The 15,354-nt window shown below is 42.9% G+C and overlaps 1 protein-coding gene across 4 annotated transcripts in view; it reads left to right on the top strand.

Moving 5' to 3' along the window:
• The first annotated feature begins 379 nt into the window (after positions 1–379).
• MED23 (mediator complex subunit 23) overlaps positions 380–15,354 on the top strand; it is a 583,151-nt gene continuing 568,176 nt past the window's right edge. For all 4 annotated transcript variants that reach the window (XM_086927430.1, XM_086927429.1, XM_086927428.1 and 1 more), the window contains exon 1: positions 380–530. In XM_086927430.1, coding sequence (XP_086783556.1) covers positions 471–530 — 60 coding nt within the window. In that variant the 5' untranslated portion in view covers positions 380–470. The remainder of the gene's footprint in view (positions 531–15,354) is intronic.

Genomic DNA, 15,354 nt, shown 5'->3' with positions numbered 1-15,354 from the left:
GTTAACATTACAGCCATATTATATGGCAGTGCTTGACCAACTTAAAACGAACGTTTTATGTAACAATCTCATCATGTTTAAATGTGGGTCATTTTGTAAAATAATGTATCCACAGTATTTTAAGAAAGTGCGGCAGTGCTCTTTCTAAAGAGTTCAAATGATTATTTACGTTTAATTTAGTAGCTCTACGCACAACTGTTTCCATAATGATATATAACAAATACCTTGTTATACTTTGGCCAACAATTTCTTCAGCAGCCGCTCAATGCCTCTGAAAGAAAAGCACTTGTGTCCCTTTCCAAGATGGCAGTTACTGCTGCATCTCGCCAGCGGGTGTTATTCCAGGCACGTCCTTCCTCTATGTCAGGGGCTCCTTCCGGCCTCTTGGAGCTCTGTTGTGCTTCTCTCGTGCTCAGGGTCTCCAAAACGGAGGTGCTTGGCACCGGCTTCGTGGGTGGGGAAGAGGGGTCATGGCGCTCCCCATGGTGCCCATGGAGTCGCAGTTGCAGAGCATCTTCGAGGAAGTGGTGGTGAGTCATTCATACTTCTAGGGCTGTATCGCGCCTGTGGTGTATGTCAGTGACAGCAGACACCGCATCTTTTGTGCTGTCCCATTCTCGTGGGTAGTAGTTTATGTTGACGAGGCATATACATATAATGAGAGGAGGCTCGAGTGCTGTGTATAGGAGACTAGTGCCCCCTCTCTCATGCAGAGTGAGGTAATTTGGTTGGTTTATGAAAGCAAAAAGTATATTCCTCCAAGGGGTGTGGGATACACAACATTTCTGTTGTGGGGGCAAGGGGTGGAGGCATGGAGTGCCTTTGGGACTTTCTTGTGACCATATACAAAGTGCCTGTGATCTGCGAGCAGCAGTTTTTGATATACGTATGCAATCATAGTTTTTTTCATAGTCCAATAGTTAAAAAGACGAGCAGGTAGTCGCAGTTTGCAAGTATGCTTTATAACTATTTACACTCTGCAATGTAATTAGGAAATAGATAGAACTGAACCTTGCATCTTCATGCACCAAGCATACAAGGGTGGGAGGGGTGCAAAAGGTAGAATAAAATCTTCCTCGCCTTATTCCTAAATTTCAAATGCAATTGTACTAATCTAAAACCGTTCTTTTTTCGCTCCAGGGGATCTTAATGAAATCCATGGGCCTCATTTATGAGAAATAACGCATCGCTGCGTGAAAGCAGCGATGCGTCACGTCTCAGTGCGCACTCCTTGCGACATTCCTGATGCGTCATATTTAATGTATGACGCATCATGTCGCAAGGAGTTACAGATACGTCAGTTTTTCTGACGTATCTGTAAGCACAAAAGTGACGCATTGCTGGAGTGTGTCACAAAAGTGACGCAACTCCAGCAATGCGTCCTTTCACGTGGGGCAAGCCCCATGTGAAAGGGCCTGCGTCAGTCTTACGCCTGCTGTGAGGAGGCGCAAGATTTTGACGCAACAGCGTCCTAAAAGTGAAGCAGTGAAATCTCATAGATTTCACTGCGTCACTTCTACGACCCTTTCTTGCGTTAATACGCCCCCTTGCATACATTATACCTGGCGCAGGTATAATGTGGCGCAGGGGTTTACAAAGTGATGCATCTACCTAGATGCGCCACTTTGTGAATATGGCGCAACAAGGTGCATTTTTTACGCCACTGGTGCGTCACAAAAAGTGACGCAGCGTAAAAGTGACGCACAGCCTCATAAATGAGGCCCCTGAACTTTAGTTTTAAATAACAAACATTTTCTTGTCCACGTCAGTGTGTAGAACAAATTATTTTGCTATTGCCTTTTTCAACTGACTCCATCATTTCTTATCGTATGTTGCATATAGCACCATTGCTCAGTCTTTTCTGGGACATAGTTGACCTTAACCAAGTTTTGAAGTCAGCAAAGACCAATGTAGGTTTTCTCAACCTCAAAGAAGTTATTGAAATAACTAAGAATCTGTTGTATCTTCTCACCCTATGTAAAGAAAGCCATACCTGTTGGAATAATTTTTCAAACTATTTGGGCTAACTCCAGGCCTGAAGACTACTTAAACATGCTTGACAGTAAAGTTAAGTGAGCTGAAAGTGTGTATACTGGAAAGAGATGCTTTGGAAATATGAAAAACCTGGTGTGAAAGAAACCGGTATATTAAACCTAGTATGTGAGATGCACGCAGAAGCAAGATGTAGTGGGTGTGTGTGTAACATGTTTGCAAAAACGAATGGCAGTGTTTGTTTGAAAGTAACATACAAATGGGACAAGATTGCTGTGTGAAACACTCAGTACCCCAGTATATGCGATGCTTGAAAAAAAGAGAAATGTGACACAGCCTTGAGAGAGGCTCACAGAAATTCAGTATGGTGTAATATGCAGAATGAGATGCGTATGGGTAATGTATATGTGTAAAGTATTAAAGGTTTAGAGAAAAGAAAACCTTGCCTGCCTCGAGGAGGCAAGTGTTTTTGGCATAAAGTCCTGTCTACCTTTTTTGGTAGATAAGGGTATGTATTAAAACCATGGGTGGTTATATCGGAATGCCTGTGTACTTGCCGTAAAGTAGCATGTATCTCTACTTTGCGTTGTGTTAGGCAAATTTCCAATGTAAATCCGGATGTGTTGGAAAGTAATTCCAGCACAACGCTTTGTCCCAGGTTAGCACCCCGAGTCTTTCTGCACATTTTCTAGCAGTTTGTCGCATAATGATTTTAGCATATAGTTAATTTTTGTGAATGAATTGTATTAACCAAGTGAACTTTTCTCCAGAACAATGCATTTTCAAAGATTCGTTTATTATGCATTTATTTTTCATGTAAGGTGTTTGCAAGTTTATTTTACATGCAGTTATTGCCCGTGGTCAGGGCCACTAGAATAAGGTAGTAAAGAAATTATGTGAGGGCATTGACTAAATTATGCAGCGATTAAAAAATGCACATTATGCTGCATAATGCGGTACGTTATCCAATTGTAATTCTTCATTATTTTGACATTTCTACTAATCTTAACTGTGTCTGGGTTAAGGTTCTACCTCATTAGTACCCATTTACTGCCCAAAGGTTGTGCATGCTGTATGTTATGATCAGAATTGTGCTCTTATCATGTTATTTCACCGCTCATATGCATGAATTTTGAAGTGAAAAGTAGTGAGCGAATAATGGTTGCTCTTGGATCATTCTAATGAATGGTGGATAGAAGTGTGTGAGTGCTTTGTGTTCTACGTTGTGAATGTTTTGATATGAGATGAATGTCCTTCAGAGGAACAAGTGATTCAAACAGTTAAAAGGCAAAGAAGTTTACCGAAAAGCCCCTAAAGCGGCTTCTGTGAAATGGAAATGTCACATGCATATTAGACTACAAGAGGGCGTACATCACACAAAGCGCCCTTTACCAAAGGCATCTGCAACCTAGAATGAGAAGTGTGGAGAAACATGGAGATTTGGACCATTAAATAAATAATTTATAGAACCTGATGACAGAATATAACTTTTTACATGAACGTTTCTGTTTAAGTAGTGCCTTATGTTATGAATGGTTTCAAGACAGTAAGAAAAAAAAAACAAGCACTGGCGTTGCCAATAGGTCTCGCAGTAGGAAAGTTGGAGCTATTGGTTTTGTAAATGACAAAGCCCTTTATGTTTTTAAAATGAAAAGAAAAATAAAAGGCATTGTTATTTGCAATTGTAATAGCTCCAACTTTCCTACTGCGAGACCTATTGGTCGAAGCCTTCGAGGAGAATAAAATAAAGCAGGGTTACCACATAACTCGAAATCAGGACACTTGTCAGGCAGAACCATCACTTTTTAAATCTAAATTGATGCACTGAAGTGGAAGCAGCTTTCATCGGCTGCAGCTCGTGAATTTCGAGGGAAGCAGAGTAGGAGAGGGCATGGCTGAGAGGTGTGCGAGAGGCGGAGGAGGAGCAGAGCAAACAACACAGGCTGGGTCAGAGAGGGGCCACGGGGGGGGGGGGGCGTAAAACAAGTGTAATAAAAAAAAAGTAAATATGACACAGAGATGCATCAAAGGCTTGCATTCCTTTGATGCAGCAGCCGGCCCGTCCTCCTCTGCCACTTCCTGACTGGTTATCCTTTTCTGCTTCCATAAACTAAAATATTTCCTCTAGTTGGACAGCTGCACGTGCTCTGAGGGCTTGCACGATTGACCTTAGAATCGCTAGCTCTCTGTCCGTGCCACGTCGTGCACACAGTGTGGGTTGCGCTCAGGTGTGGCTAACTAGCGCTAAATCATACTCTCAAATAAATAAATAAGAGGGCACACACTGTTTCTCTAGGAAGCCTCTAGCTGAATCGAAAATTAAGAGCGGTGAACTTTTTGGATGTAAATCAGTTTCCCTTCTACATTTCTCACTTGTTTCCATGTTTTCATGAAATGAGACGCATCTCGTTTCTGCCCGTGTTCAATTAGATATGTAAATTCAATTCTTAGTCACCAGCACGCATGCGCATACATGCCTCGTCTTCCGCATCGCAAAGCTGGCGTCCATTAAAGAATTGTGCATTATATATTCGTCTCCGAAGGCATTTTATGATTCAAAGCGTCAGTCCTTAAAATAAGAAGTCTTTTAGATTCGTCCTAATTTGGAGTGCCCTCTTGAACTGACTCCTGCTTTTCAAACCCTGACCTAAGTATGGAATTACATGAACGGTGAAGCATTTTTACAACCAAATGGGAATCATTTGCCACACTTTTTGAGAGCGCTCTCCGCCCCATGGAAATGAAATGAAACAGTCTCATAGATGTGCACTGCTCAAGCTGAATCGCTTCGACATTTGTAGGCGCTGTAAAAGTTCACTGCTCTTAATTTTCGATTTAACTAGAGGACTGGCCAGTGAAAAGGGAGGAGGGAGGAGAAGCTGCCGAGTAAGGCTGTGTGCGGGGAGAGAGAGGGGAGGTGCTGGCGGCTGGGGAGGGGGAGGAGAAATGCAAGTCGGTGAGATGACTGGAAGAATGCAGGGGGCGGAGCGCTTGACAGGCTGGGGAACAGATGCTGCTACATGGAAACAAGTGTAAAATGTAGAAGGTAAACTGATTTACATCCAAAAAGTTCACCGCTCTTAATTTTCGATCCAGCTAGAGGCAGAGAGGTGGGGGGCTGCCTGGCTGGGCAGTGAAAGGGGAGGAGAAGCTGCTGAGATTTGAAGAGAGGGGAGGTGCTGGCGGCTGTGGAGGCAGGGGGCGGAGCGGGAAGAGCTGCTGGCGGAGCTCGGGAACAGAAATACGAGGCACAGAAAAGCGTCAATGAAATGTGCACCGAAACAGCAATGGGAGGAGCGTGGGTGTCATTCCATGAGCAAGTAAAAGTCACTGCAACGAAAACATAAATTAAAAAGTCACTGCAACGAAAACCTAAATTAACAAGCAAAAGCAAATGGTGGGGGGCTGAAGGAGGAGGGGGTGCGAGGGATGACTCAGGATGGGGTAGCAGGGGAGGGAACACGGCCTGGGGGCATAGGGGAGGAGAAGCCGCAGAGCGCACGCTGGGCGAAGCCCTTTGATGTGCTGTGAGCGGCCGGGAATGAATGATTAGGGGAGGAGAAGCAGGAAACTGAAAGTACGGCCGGCCTGCGGCTGGCCGTGAATGCGCGTGCATGTTTGCTCACGTGATTCACGTGAACTGCAAGAAAACCGCAGAGCTGAAAGCCCTTGGTTTGAAGAGGATTTTGCCGACATGAATTCTCGCTCCGCTCAATGCGCTTGCGCGCATTGATAGGTCGCGAGACCTAAAAAGTCAATATTTGTATTGTAATGTCCTAAATATTCATGGCACCGAGCCTTTGGGCTCACAAGCGTGGGGAAAGCGCTATAGAAAGACAATATAAAGCAATACACTGTCTCGCTCAGTTACATTTTAAATAGCATTTCCATAAGCTCCCCTTTATTTTTGTTAAATCTGTTTGAGTGTTTTATTTATGAGTAATCATACCAGCTCCCATACCATCCCCTTTATAGTATTAAAGAGTGTGAGAATGTACTACTGTCGTGTATTTATCAGGGGGAAGAAATACAATAATAGAGCCATTCTTCCTTTTTGGTCTCTCCCCACCAAGCCCTTAATTAACACCTTGCAAGTGGGCTGAAATGAGACAGACTGCAGGGGGTACAAGAAGCAGTCAAAAATCAAACTCTTTATTTTAAAAAGCCTGTGAAGGGCCTGCAAAGTTACTATAGCCAGCCCTCAGCTAAAAGAATTCTGTGTGTCATCAAAGCTGCTGCAGCCTCTGCTACAGCACACGACTGGGTGGGGCGGAGGATCTGAAGAGCATTTTTAGCAAAATGGGTGCTGCTTACCTTGTTTTATAAATCGGAGGCATGCTGAATTTAAATCGGCAGTCCCTGTTTAAACTTTGTTTTTCAGTCCCCATGTTTTTAATTAACTGAAAAATAATGTAGTTTAACTAGGGGCTGCATTGCTGAACAACCTTTAAGTTTTAATAGAGACAGTGTGAACCTCGACTTTGAGGTGACAAGCAAGATAGGGCTGAAAAGGGATGGGGCTGATTTCCCCACAAGTTCTCCCATTCTTTACCACTGGGCCCCCCTTTCCAAAATCTGGGGGTGATAAATCCCTGTGCCCCCAACTCTTCCTACGACCATAATTCCACTGTTCTGAATTAATGCCAAGCCATCCTCAATCATCAGGAATGAGACTGGTACGCTCGTTAGGTCTAGTTGACATCTTCAGTCGCGCTCCGCTAAATCTTACACGTAGCGAGGGCAAGGCCCTGATCTTAAGCTGGTTAATAGCTCACCTTCATATAAAGTGGTTCTTGTCAGCCCAAGTGACTACTAGAAGTTTACCTACCACATTGGATCCCTACAACAACATCCTTAGTGAGGAGTAGCATATGAGGATGATATATTTTTCAGTTTTAATTTGTATTTTATGTTTTAGTGAGGTCTGCTGGCAGTCTAGTCATTTCTAATTTGCTGTAATTTTGCACTCACTCATTCATCCTTTGACTGTTTAACCTGTGCATGGTCCCACTCATTCATCCAACCAGTGACACATTCTCCAGTCCACCCACTCAAACTCCCTAGTCACGGAATAAGCCAATCATCACACTTATTAAAAAAGCCAAACCTATTGTTTTTGTCTTTGCTAGTTTTGTTGCTCTGCATAGTTTGTCAGCAATCTTTGAATTGCTTGGCAAGCCAGCCGAGGTAGAATCATTGTTCTTTCTTGTATCTCTGTATTTTGCTGTTGTTTTTAAAATTAATACAACATATTTTTTACTTTCTTCTATTCCTTGTCTCATCTCCATTGCCGTTTACCTTTTTTAAACAGTAGCACATTTACCTTTCATTGTTGACTGCCAGGCAGTGAATGTGCTACAATCTTCTCATAATGTGCTTTAAATGTATTAGTTGACATTGCAACTAATTTGAGAAAGGTCTATTGCCAAGTGAAAGAGCTGAAAATACTAAACAACATATATGGAAGACACAGATGGAATTTATAGTGATATCGCCCAACAGTACAAAGACTAACCACCCAATTGATAAATCACTTATTCATTTTATTGTTCATAGATTGTATATATATTTTATCTTTTTTTGACACTTTCATTTTTTCTTTCTTATATAGATGATTTGCAATTCATGTACAAAAGTTATTAAAATCACATAACAAACAAACAATTAGCATTAGACATGGCAGATGATGCGGCAATGCGGTAGGGTAGTTATTACGCGCGTTTTAACTAGGCAGCCTTCCTCAGGTGACCGTCTATTGCAAGAAAAACTATCCCGGCCATACAGAAAAGGGAGGGAGCGTATAGAAGCAGCCAGTCATCCAACACTCACTATCCTGATTGAGCTAGTGATGAAAGAGGGTTGAGCTAGTGATGAAAGTGGGTAGGCATGATGGACTATACCCCAACGTCAGGTACTGATAGTGGTGGTTCCTCAAATTAGGCCCTGTGTGTGTTGCCTATTTACAGCCGCATTCAATTGTATGACGCGAGACTTTTTTACCTCATAATCAACTGAATCGTCATCCATTTTAACAAGTCTCAGGCCCATACAATTGAATGCGGCTGTAAATAGGCCACACACACAGTGCCTAATTTGAGGAACCACCACTATCAGTACCTGACGTTGGGGTATAATCCATCATGCCTACCCTCTTTCATCAATTTCAAATTGGACTTATTTATTCATTTTTATCTCAAAGAAATCAGATTTTTTCAAGTTTATTATTTAAGACCTTATGTACAACATAAACAACAAATGGCATATATTCAAGATAAGCAATTTTTTTACAAATAGAAAAATTAGAACACTTTAGACAAAACAAATCACTCACCATCAGTCATACAACATAATGAACTTGAAAAAATCTGATTTCTTTGAGATAAAAATGAATAAATAAGTCCAATTTGAAATTAAATAAATTAACGACACATTGTGGTCAATATAAAAATTTGTTTCAACTCTGATGTTTAGCCAAAAATAAGACAGGCAAGTTATTAGCAGCACGTGCATCTTCTGTTGTTTATTATTAATTGTATACAAAGCTTCCTTGCTAGAGGAGGTTGAATTTTATCTAGGAATTCCTCAAATCGTGGTTCCATTTTTACTAAGAGGAATTCTACAGACAGCCTACCCAGGGTAGATAATCGTTGTAGGGTTTCACAGTTATGGTGCTTCAACAAAATTTTAATTTCCAATCTAGATGTCCTGGGGCAGCTCCCCTCCGGGGTCTCCCAGAGGTCAGACAATCCTACCAGGGCGCTAAGGACCTTGATGTGGTTAAGCCAGGGGATGTTTTTGTTTTTTAAGGGGCCCCAGACCTCCAAGAAGTCAGTTCTATAGGGGGCCAGCTCGGGAACCGACCAGAGCCTCTTCCAGTTTAGCAAAGGCCTAAGCAACTACCAGGTCCTCCATTGATTCCAGGCCCAAATCAAATCTTAGAGGGATGAGAGGTGTACTTTGTGGTAGACCCACCAAGTTCCTCATAAAACAATGTTCCACCCTCAAAAGATTTGATATGTTCTTATGTCCCCAAAGTTCGGCACCATACGTTCAGGCTGTTCTCGCCTTGAGACGATAAATTTCAAGCACCGGGCCAGCCGGTTTGAAATAAGATGTTCTATGGAGCTTACTGATACCACCTACTATTTGTGTTAGCCTAAGAGCTGACTTGGAGATCTGACAACCCCAATCAAAATCTTCCGTCAAGATGATACCCAAATAGACAAAAGTTTTAACACGTTCCAGAGGTTTACAATTGAGGACAGGGTTTGGGCGGGTCTGTCTCGGTGGATTAACTATCATATACTTGGTGTTCTCCAAGTTGACCTCAAATCCACGCAGAGCACAGAACGTTGCTAAACCGTCCAAGATTCGCTGGATGCCCGATGATGTTTTGGATAACAGAGTGTCATCCGCAGACATCTGAGCGGGCACCCTCCCAGTAGACAACCTTGGTGCGTCATTGTCTAGTACCCCATTTAGATGTTCCACAAGCCCATTTATATAAAGGCAGAACAGCGTGGGGGCCAGGACGCAACCCTGGTGTACACCCTTTAAGACTGGAAAAGGTGGTGAAAGTTCTCCATACCGCCCACTTCGGACTGAAGCATAATTGCCAGTATGTAATCTATTTTAGATTTCCAATAGATAGGACGGGAGGCCTAAGGATGCTAAGACTTGCCACAGCTTTTCCCTAGGGACAAGGTCGAAAGTGGCCCGTAGATCAACAAAGACAACGTAGAGGCTACCTCCCTCCACTTTTGCCGTTTTCCAGAATAGGGTCTGGAGCCGGAATATTTGGTCCATGGTTGAGACACCTGTCCTAAACCCTGCCTGAAGTATGGACAATATTTCATTTTCTTCCACCCGCCCAATGATCCTGTCCAGGATTATCCTGCCCATTAGTTTTTGAGTTGTATCAATAAGACTAATGGGCCTATAGTTAGATGGAATTAGCGGGCAACATTTCTTATAGATGGGGACGATCTCCGCTCCCAACCAAGTGCCCGGTGGATCATTCCCAGAGAGGATAGCATTAAATAGGACGACCAGGTAAGGTGCCCATATTTTGGGTTGGGAGCAAAATAAATCCCTAGGCTTTATTTGGGAGTAACCTGAGTAGTGCAAACTCGGCCTCCTTCAGAGTAATGGTCTCGGGCATTGCAGAATGACACTCATCCTCTGCCTCACAAGTGCCCTGCCGCCGCTCGCCAGCCAGAGCCCACGGCAATCGATACTCATGTCAGGGGTCCGGCACGGCAAAAGGTGGAGGCACCCTAGCTTTGCCCAGGACCTGATCCATCGCACTCACCGTACTCCGGTCCTGACATAGTTCAAAACCAGAGAGGGGCACAGATTCTGGCTCAGAAATGGCATATAATGCGCCAAAGTGAGCCTACCATGCTCAAGGTGCTATGTTCGGGGTTATGGCGAGAGTGCCCCCACCCACCCTTGCTGTGACGATGGTCCAGAAGGATTTAGAGTCCTTAGATGAGAGAGCTAGTCTAAGCTCTTCCCACCTTTTTTCCTCCCAATCCCTTTTTCCCATAGTGGTAGCCTTTCTATTGAGCAGTCGTAAAGTTCTAATTCCGGCTCTATCTTTGTTTTTAAGTGCCAAGAGGAGTTCTTTTTTTACCTTCCTACAGGCGTGGCTATACCAGGGGTATGTCTTGGCCCGGTGGAGTTTATTCCCACTCACATGGCTTTACACATCCGCTAGGGCAGCAGCCAATTGCTCATGGGTTTCCACAGCTCTACCCTGAGGGCCCAAGTCCTCCATCGCAGAAATCAGAGGTATAACTATCTTATAAATTTCAGCGAGTTTGGTAGGGGAGTCCTGGAAATGAGGCCATTTAACCCTGCGCCTGTTATTTGCTACCGTAAGAGGCAGCAAATTAGAATTGATTTCGGGTCCAGGGTTTGTCAACCCAAAACTCCCTGGTTTAAGTGTTAGAACAAGGGCATTGTGGTCGCTGTCATACCTAGGGAAGATTTTGAATTCCTTCAGTCTATCTCAGTATTTAAGCTCCATCATTATATAGTCGATAATTGAGTTTTGCTCAATTCTATTGAATGTAGCAGACCCCGGTCTATCAGGAACCAGCTTCCCATTGCACGCCCGCAAGGACGTTGCAAGGGACAATGATTTTATTTGGAGGACCAGCGGGGTCCATGCCCTGACAGGTGGAATCTGTGGGTCAAGAACATGCCAAAAGAGGTCCTCATCTTCCTGTTCACCCAACTCAACATTAACAAGGGGCTCAAACTGGCAATTAAAGTCACCACCAAGCATTATAGCTGTTGCCGGGTCAAGAACCTGGATAAAATCCTTTAATACATAAATTGTAACAGATTCCTGCCCATATTCAACTGGCCGTGAATAAATATTTATTATGGCCACCTGAGGCATATTTTGGGGGGTTAAGAGAACACACTGGACATCAAGGGAATGGGTGGGTATTTGAACAGCCCGAACACCTAAATGTGTACCCACCCATATTGATAGGCCTCCCGATGGTCGCCCCCTACCCCTAGTCGTAGCTAAAATATCAAATATTGAATAACCGGGACTTACGCTAGCCTCCAGTGCCCAGGTTTCTTGTATCATGCAGATGTCGTGATTTGCCATAAAGGAGCTCCACTCAGGCAAATGCAGCTTGTTTTTCAAACCGGCCACATTCCATGGCAGTATTTTTATACAACCATCTAAAACCACATAATTTGCTGGCCGTTTCCTAATGCAACTCGCCAAACCACTAGTATCAGTCAAAACCATGTCAAGTCAAGTCAAAACCACTTTATTCGATTTAGTTAAAAATCATAAAAGCATTCTACAATCGCAAAAAGGGCAATGTAAATTCATGGGAAAATACAATAATCATTAATCATTACTATTTACATATTCATGGTGGAAAAGATGATATGAGGAAACATCAATAATAATTAATTAATATACAATGTGTAAAAAATACTTCATAAAAAGAATAAATATTCAATAAAAACGAAGTTTGTAATTTAAAACAACATTTCCATTTCAGTCTTCTATACAAAACCCTAGTGTTACATTTTTAAGTCTTCTCCTCCTGATCCTAACAGCGGCAACTAGATAGCTGGCCACGCTAAACATAGCCAACGCCGAATCCAATAATTGAAGATACAGGAGGGCAGGTTTTGCCTGATGGAAGGCTTTATCCTTCAGTAATGGTATCAGGTATTTCTGTCTGGGCGCAATATAAAAATTACAAAACAACATAAAGTGCATATTATCTTGCGTAGAGAAATTATCGCAATTACAGACAGGGGCGTCCTCCTCCTTATACCAGCCTTGACTATCACACAGGACTGTGTAAATCTGGTTAAACCGAAGTTTAACCAGGAGCCACCTATGAAAGGGGATATTGACGATGGTAAGATACGATTGTATAGTAAGGCTGGTAATAGTCAGGTAATGGGCTCTGACCGTGGGCTTAAGTAATTGGCGTTCCTCCCTCTCCACATTTTTTAGTTTAATAAAATTGACCTTCACCCAATTTAGATCCGATTTCTTTAGACCCTGAGGGGCCCACAAAATGTCAGGACGTCCCAGGTCCAGAGAACACTTTTGAATGTATGAGAGCCAAGTAATGTTTTTGTAATTGTCCAATTTTAGACAGTCCACCAATATTTTGTGATTCAGACCTAGGCTATTATTGGTCCAGAGCCTTATCCATAACAGGATAGGGGCCATTTGAAGGATGTCAGATATGTACCCAAGACCAACTTCCTGGTGAACTGAGAACGTGGCTGTCGATTGGGGAAGCCCTAAGGTGGAACGCAAAAACTTATTTTCTTCCCTTTGGACCGAATCACTATTTACATGGCCCCACAACCCCGAACCGTACCTGGCTATTGCTACTGATTTCACCCTGTACAGATTAAGTAAGGCACCCGTTGGCTTCCCGCCCAGTCTCTTGGAAAAACTTAAAATGGCATTGGCTGAACTCCTGACCGCTTTAGTTTTGGCTACAACTTGTGGAGCCCAGCTCCCCTTAGTGTCAAAAATTACACCCAGGTACGTAAATTTTTTTACATTATTGATGACGTCACCATTGCAGTAGAACTGTTTAGAGTTATTTTTACAGCCCCAAAAGCCATGACGTGAGATTTGGAGTTGTTTATCACTAAGTCTAATGATGACATAAAATCATTAAAAGCATTTAAAAGTTTTTGCAAACCTATGGGAGTCCGAGCTATTAAAGCTGCGTCATCCGCGTACAGGAGAACAGGAATACGAGTGTCCCCTGCACGCGGAATATCCAAGGTAGCAGTTAAAAGTGTCTCCTCAAGTGAATTTATATACAGAGTAAACAGCATGGGGGCAAGGATGCAGCCCTGCCGCACGCCCCTACTGGATTTGAACCAGGCAGGACAATTGCCATCTTGATCCATTCTAATTGAGGCTTTTAGGTCCTTATGTAGTTCTGCCAAAAAATATACAAGGGGAGGATCAAGACCCAGCTTCAGTAGCATATTCCACAGCCGGGCTCTGTTCACCAAATCAAAAGCCGTGGACAGGTCCATGAAAGCAACAAAAATTGACCCTTTTTTAACAGATGTGTATTTCGAGATTAACATATGAAGATTTAAGCATTGGTCCTCAGTCCCCCTACCAGCACGGAACCCATACCTAAGCATCTACTAGAATATCATTATCTAGGGACCAGGTGTTAATTCTAGCTAGCAGGACTTTGCCCAAAATCTTCATAGAAGAATCCAATAACGAGATCGGTCGAAAACACTTAGGGTCTGATCGTTGCCCCTTTTTAAAAATGGGTACAATAATAGAACAAGCCCACGTTTTTGGCAGACCCCCCTCATGCACACAATTAAAAACATTAGCTAAAATCTCAGCCCACATCTCAGAGTTAAGTTTGTATAGGTCCAGGGGTACCCCATCTGGGCCCGGGGCTTTATTTGCAGCAGAGCCTAGAATTGCCAGCTCTACTTCCGATTTGCTAAAATTTAATTTAGTTGGTGACGATAAGGAGTGGGGTATTTTAAACGCCTCGACTGTTTCATTTGAACCATATATATTGGAAAAATGGTTAATCCAGTCAGCTTCAGAGATGTTAATTTCAAGATCCATGTTGTTAGTGTTGGAGAACAAAGGATTATTTATTGTGGCCCAAAATTTGGAGCTATGTTTAAGGGTTTTGGGATCCATTAAAGAATCCCATGCTTCATCTTTGATGGCTTTCTTCCGCAGTTTGACTGCCAAAGCGTATTTCCTTCTTAGCTGTGCCACCAAGGGCCTGTCTCTAGGGGATTGCTTAAGGGCTTTCAGCAAAGCTGAATGTGCCTGTGAGCAAGAGCGGTCAAACCATCTACAAGCTGGAGCAGAACCCCTCCCTGGTTTAGCTCTAAGCTCTTTTTCCACTCTAGCACAAATCGCTTCAAAGGCACTCACGACCTCAGCCCCCCTCCTCTCTCCATCCCTACATTTCTCCATTTCAACTGACATGTCTTGTACAATAAGACCATGGAAATCCTCTGGGCAGACTTTGCACCATTTGAGGCGTCTCCCCTGATCTTTGCTCCTTACGTCCCTCGTGGAAGTAGCCCTTAATTCTCCTTTATGCAAACCAGATAAAGCGTCCAGAACCAGCAGTACAGGATTGTGGTCACTAAACCCACTTACAAATGCATTATAAAACAATACATAACCAAGGAGCCCTGAAGACATAAAGAAATAATCGATAATCGATTCACTGCCCCTTGCGTTATAAGTGACCACACGGTTTGAAGGATCTGAAAACCCTGGTTCGTATAGGTCATTTGATGATAACAGATTTTCCATTGCCACACCCTTAGGGCTATGTTCAAAGTGTGGCAGCGAAGTATAATCAGGACCGGTATCATCAATAATCTGGCAATGAGACTCACACAAATGAACATTAAAATCACCCATCATTATAAACTGAACAAAAGTGGTTTGTTTTGACATATATTTGGTTAAAAAGGCCGATAAACCATCTAAAACAAAATTTGGGGGTCCCCCCTGCATAGAATTATAACAATTTATTAATACAATCTTATTCTTGTCTACAGAACATATTTCCACCAGCTGAAAATAGTGCGAAGAACTGGGGATTTCTCTAACATTCCCTGCAATTTTAACTGAGACAAGAAATAGCAAACCCCCTCTGTCCCTTCCCGATATGGAACTCTGGGCATCAACAAAGAAGGAGATAAATCCATCTACCCAAAAGGCTTTATCTTTCGTCCACGTTTCTTGTAGGGCAACAATATCATGGTTCTTCACCAATTGTAACCAAGTCTGATCATCCTGTTTTGCCCGTAGGCCCGCAATATTCCATGATGATA

The sequence above is a fragment of the Lissotriton vulgaris genome, chromosome 6 (assembly GCF_964263255.1).
Source record: "Lissotriton vulgaris chromosome 6, aLisVul1.2, whole genome shotgun sequence".
Classification (NCBI taxonomy): domain Eukaryota; kingdom Metazoa; phylum Chordata; class Amphibia; order Caudata; family Salamandridae; genus Lissotriton; species Lissotriton vulgaris.
Note: the sequence above shows the minus strand (reverse complement) of the source record. Positions and strands in the feature narration are given on the sequence as shown.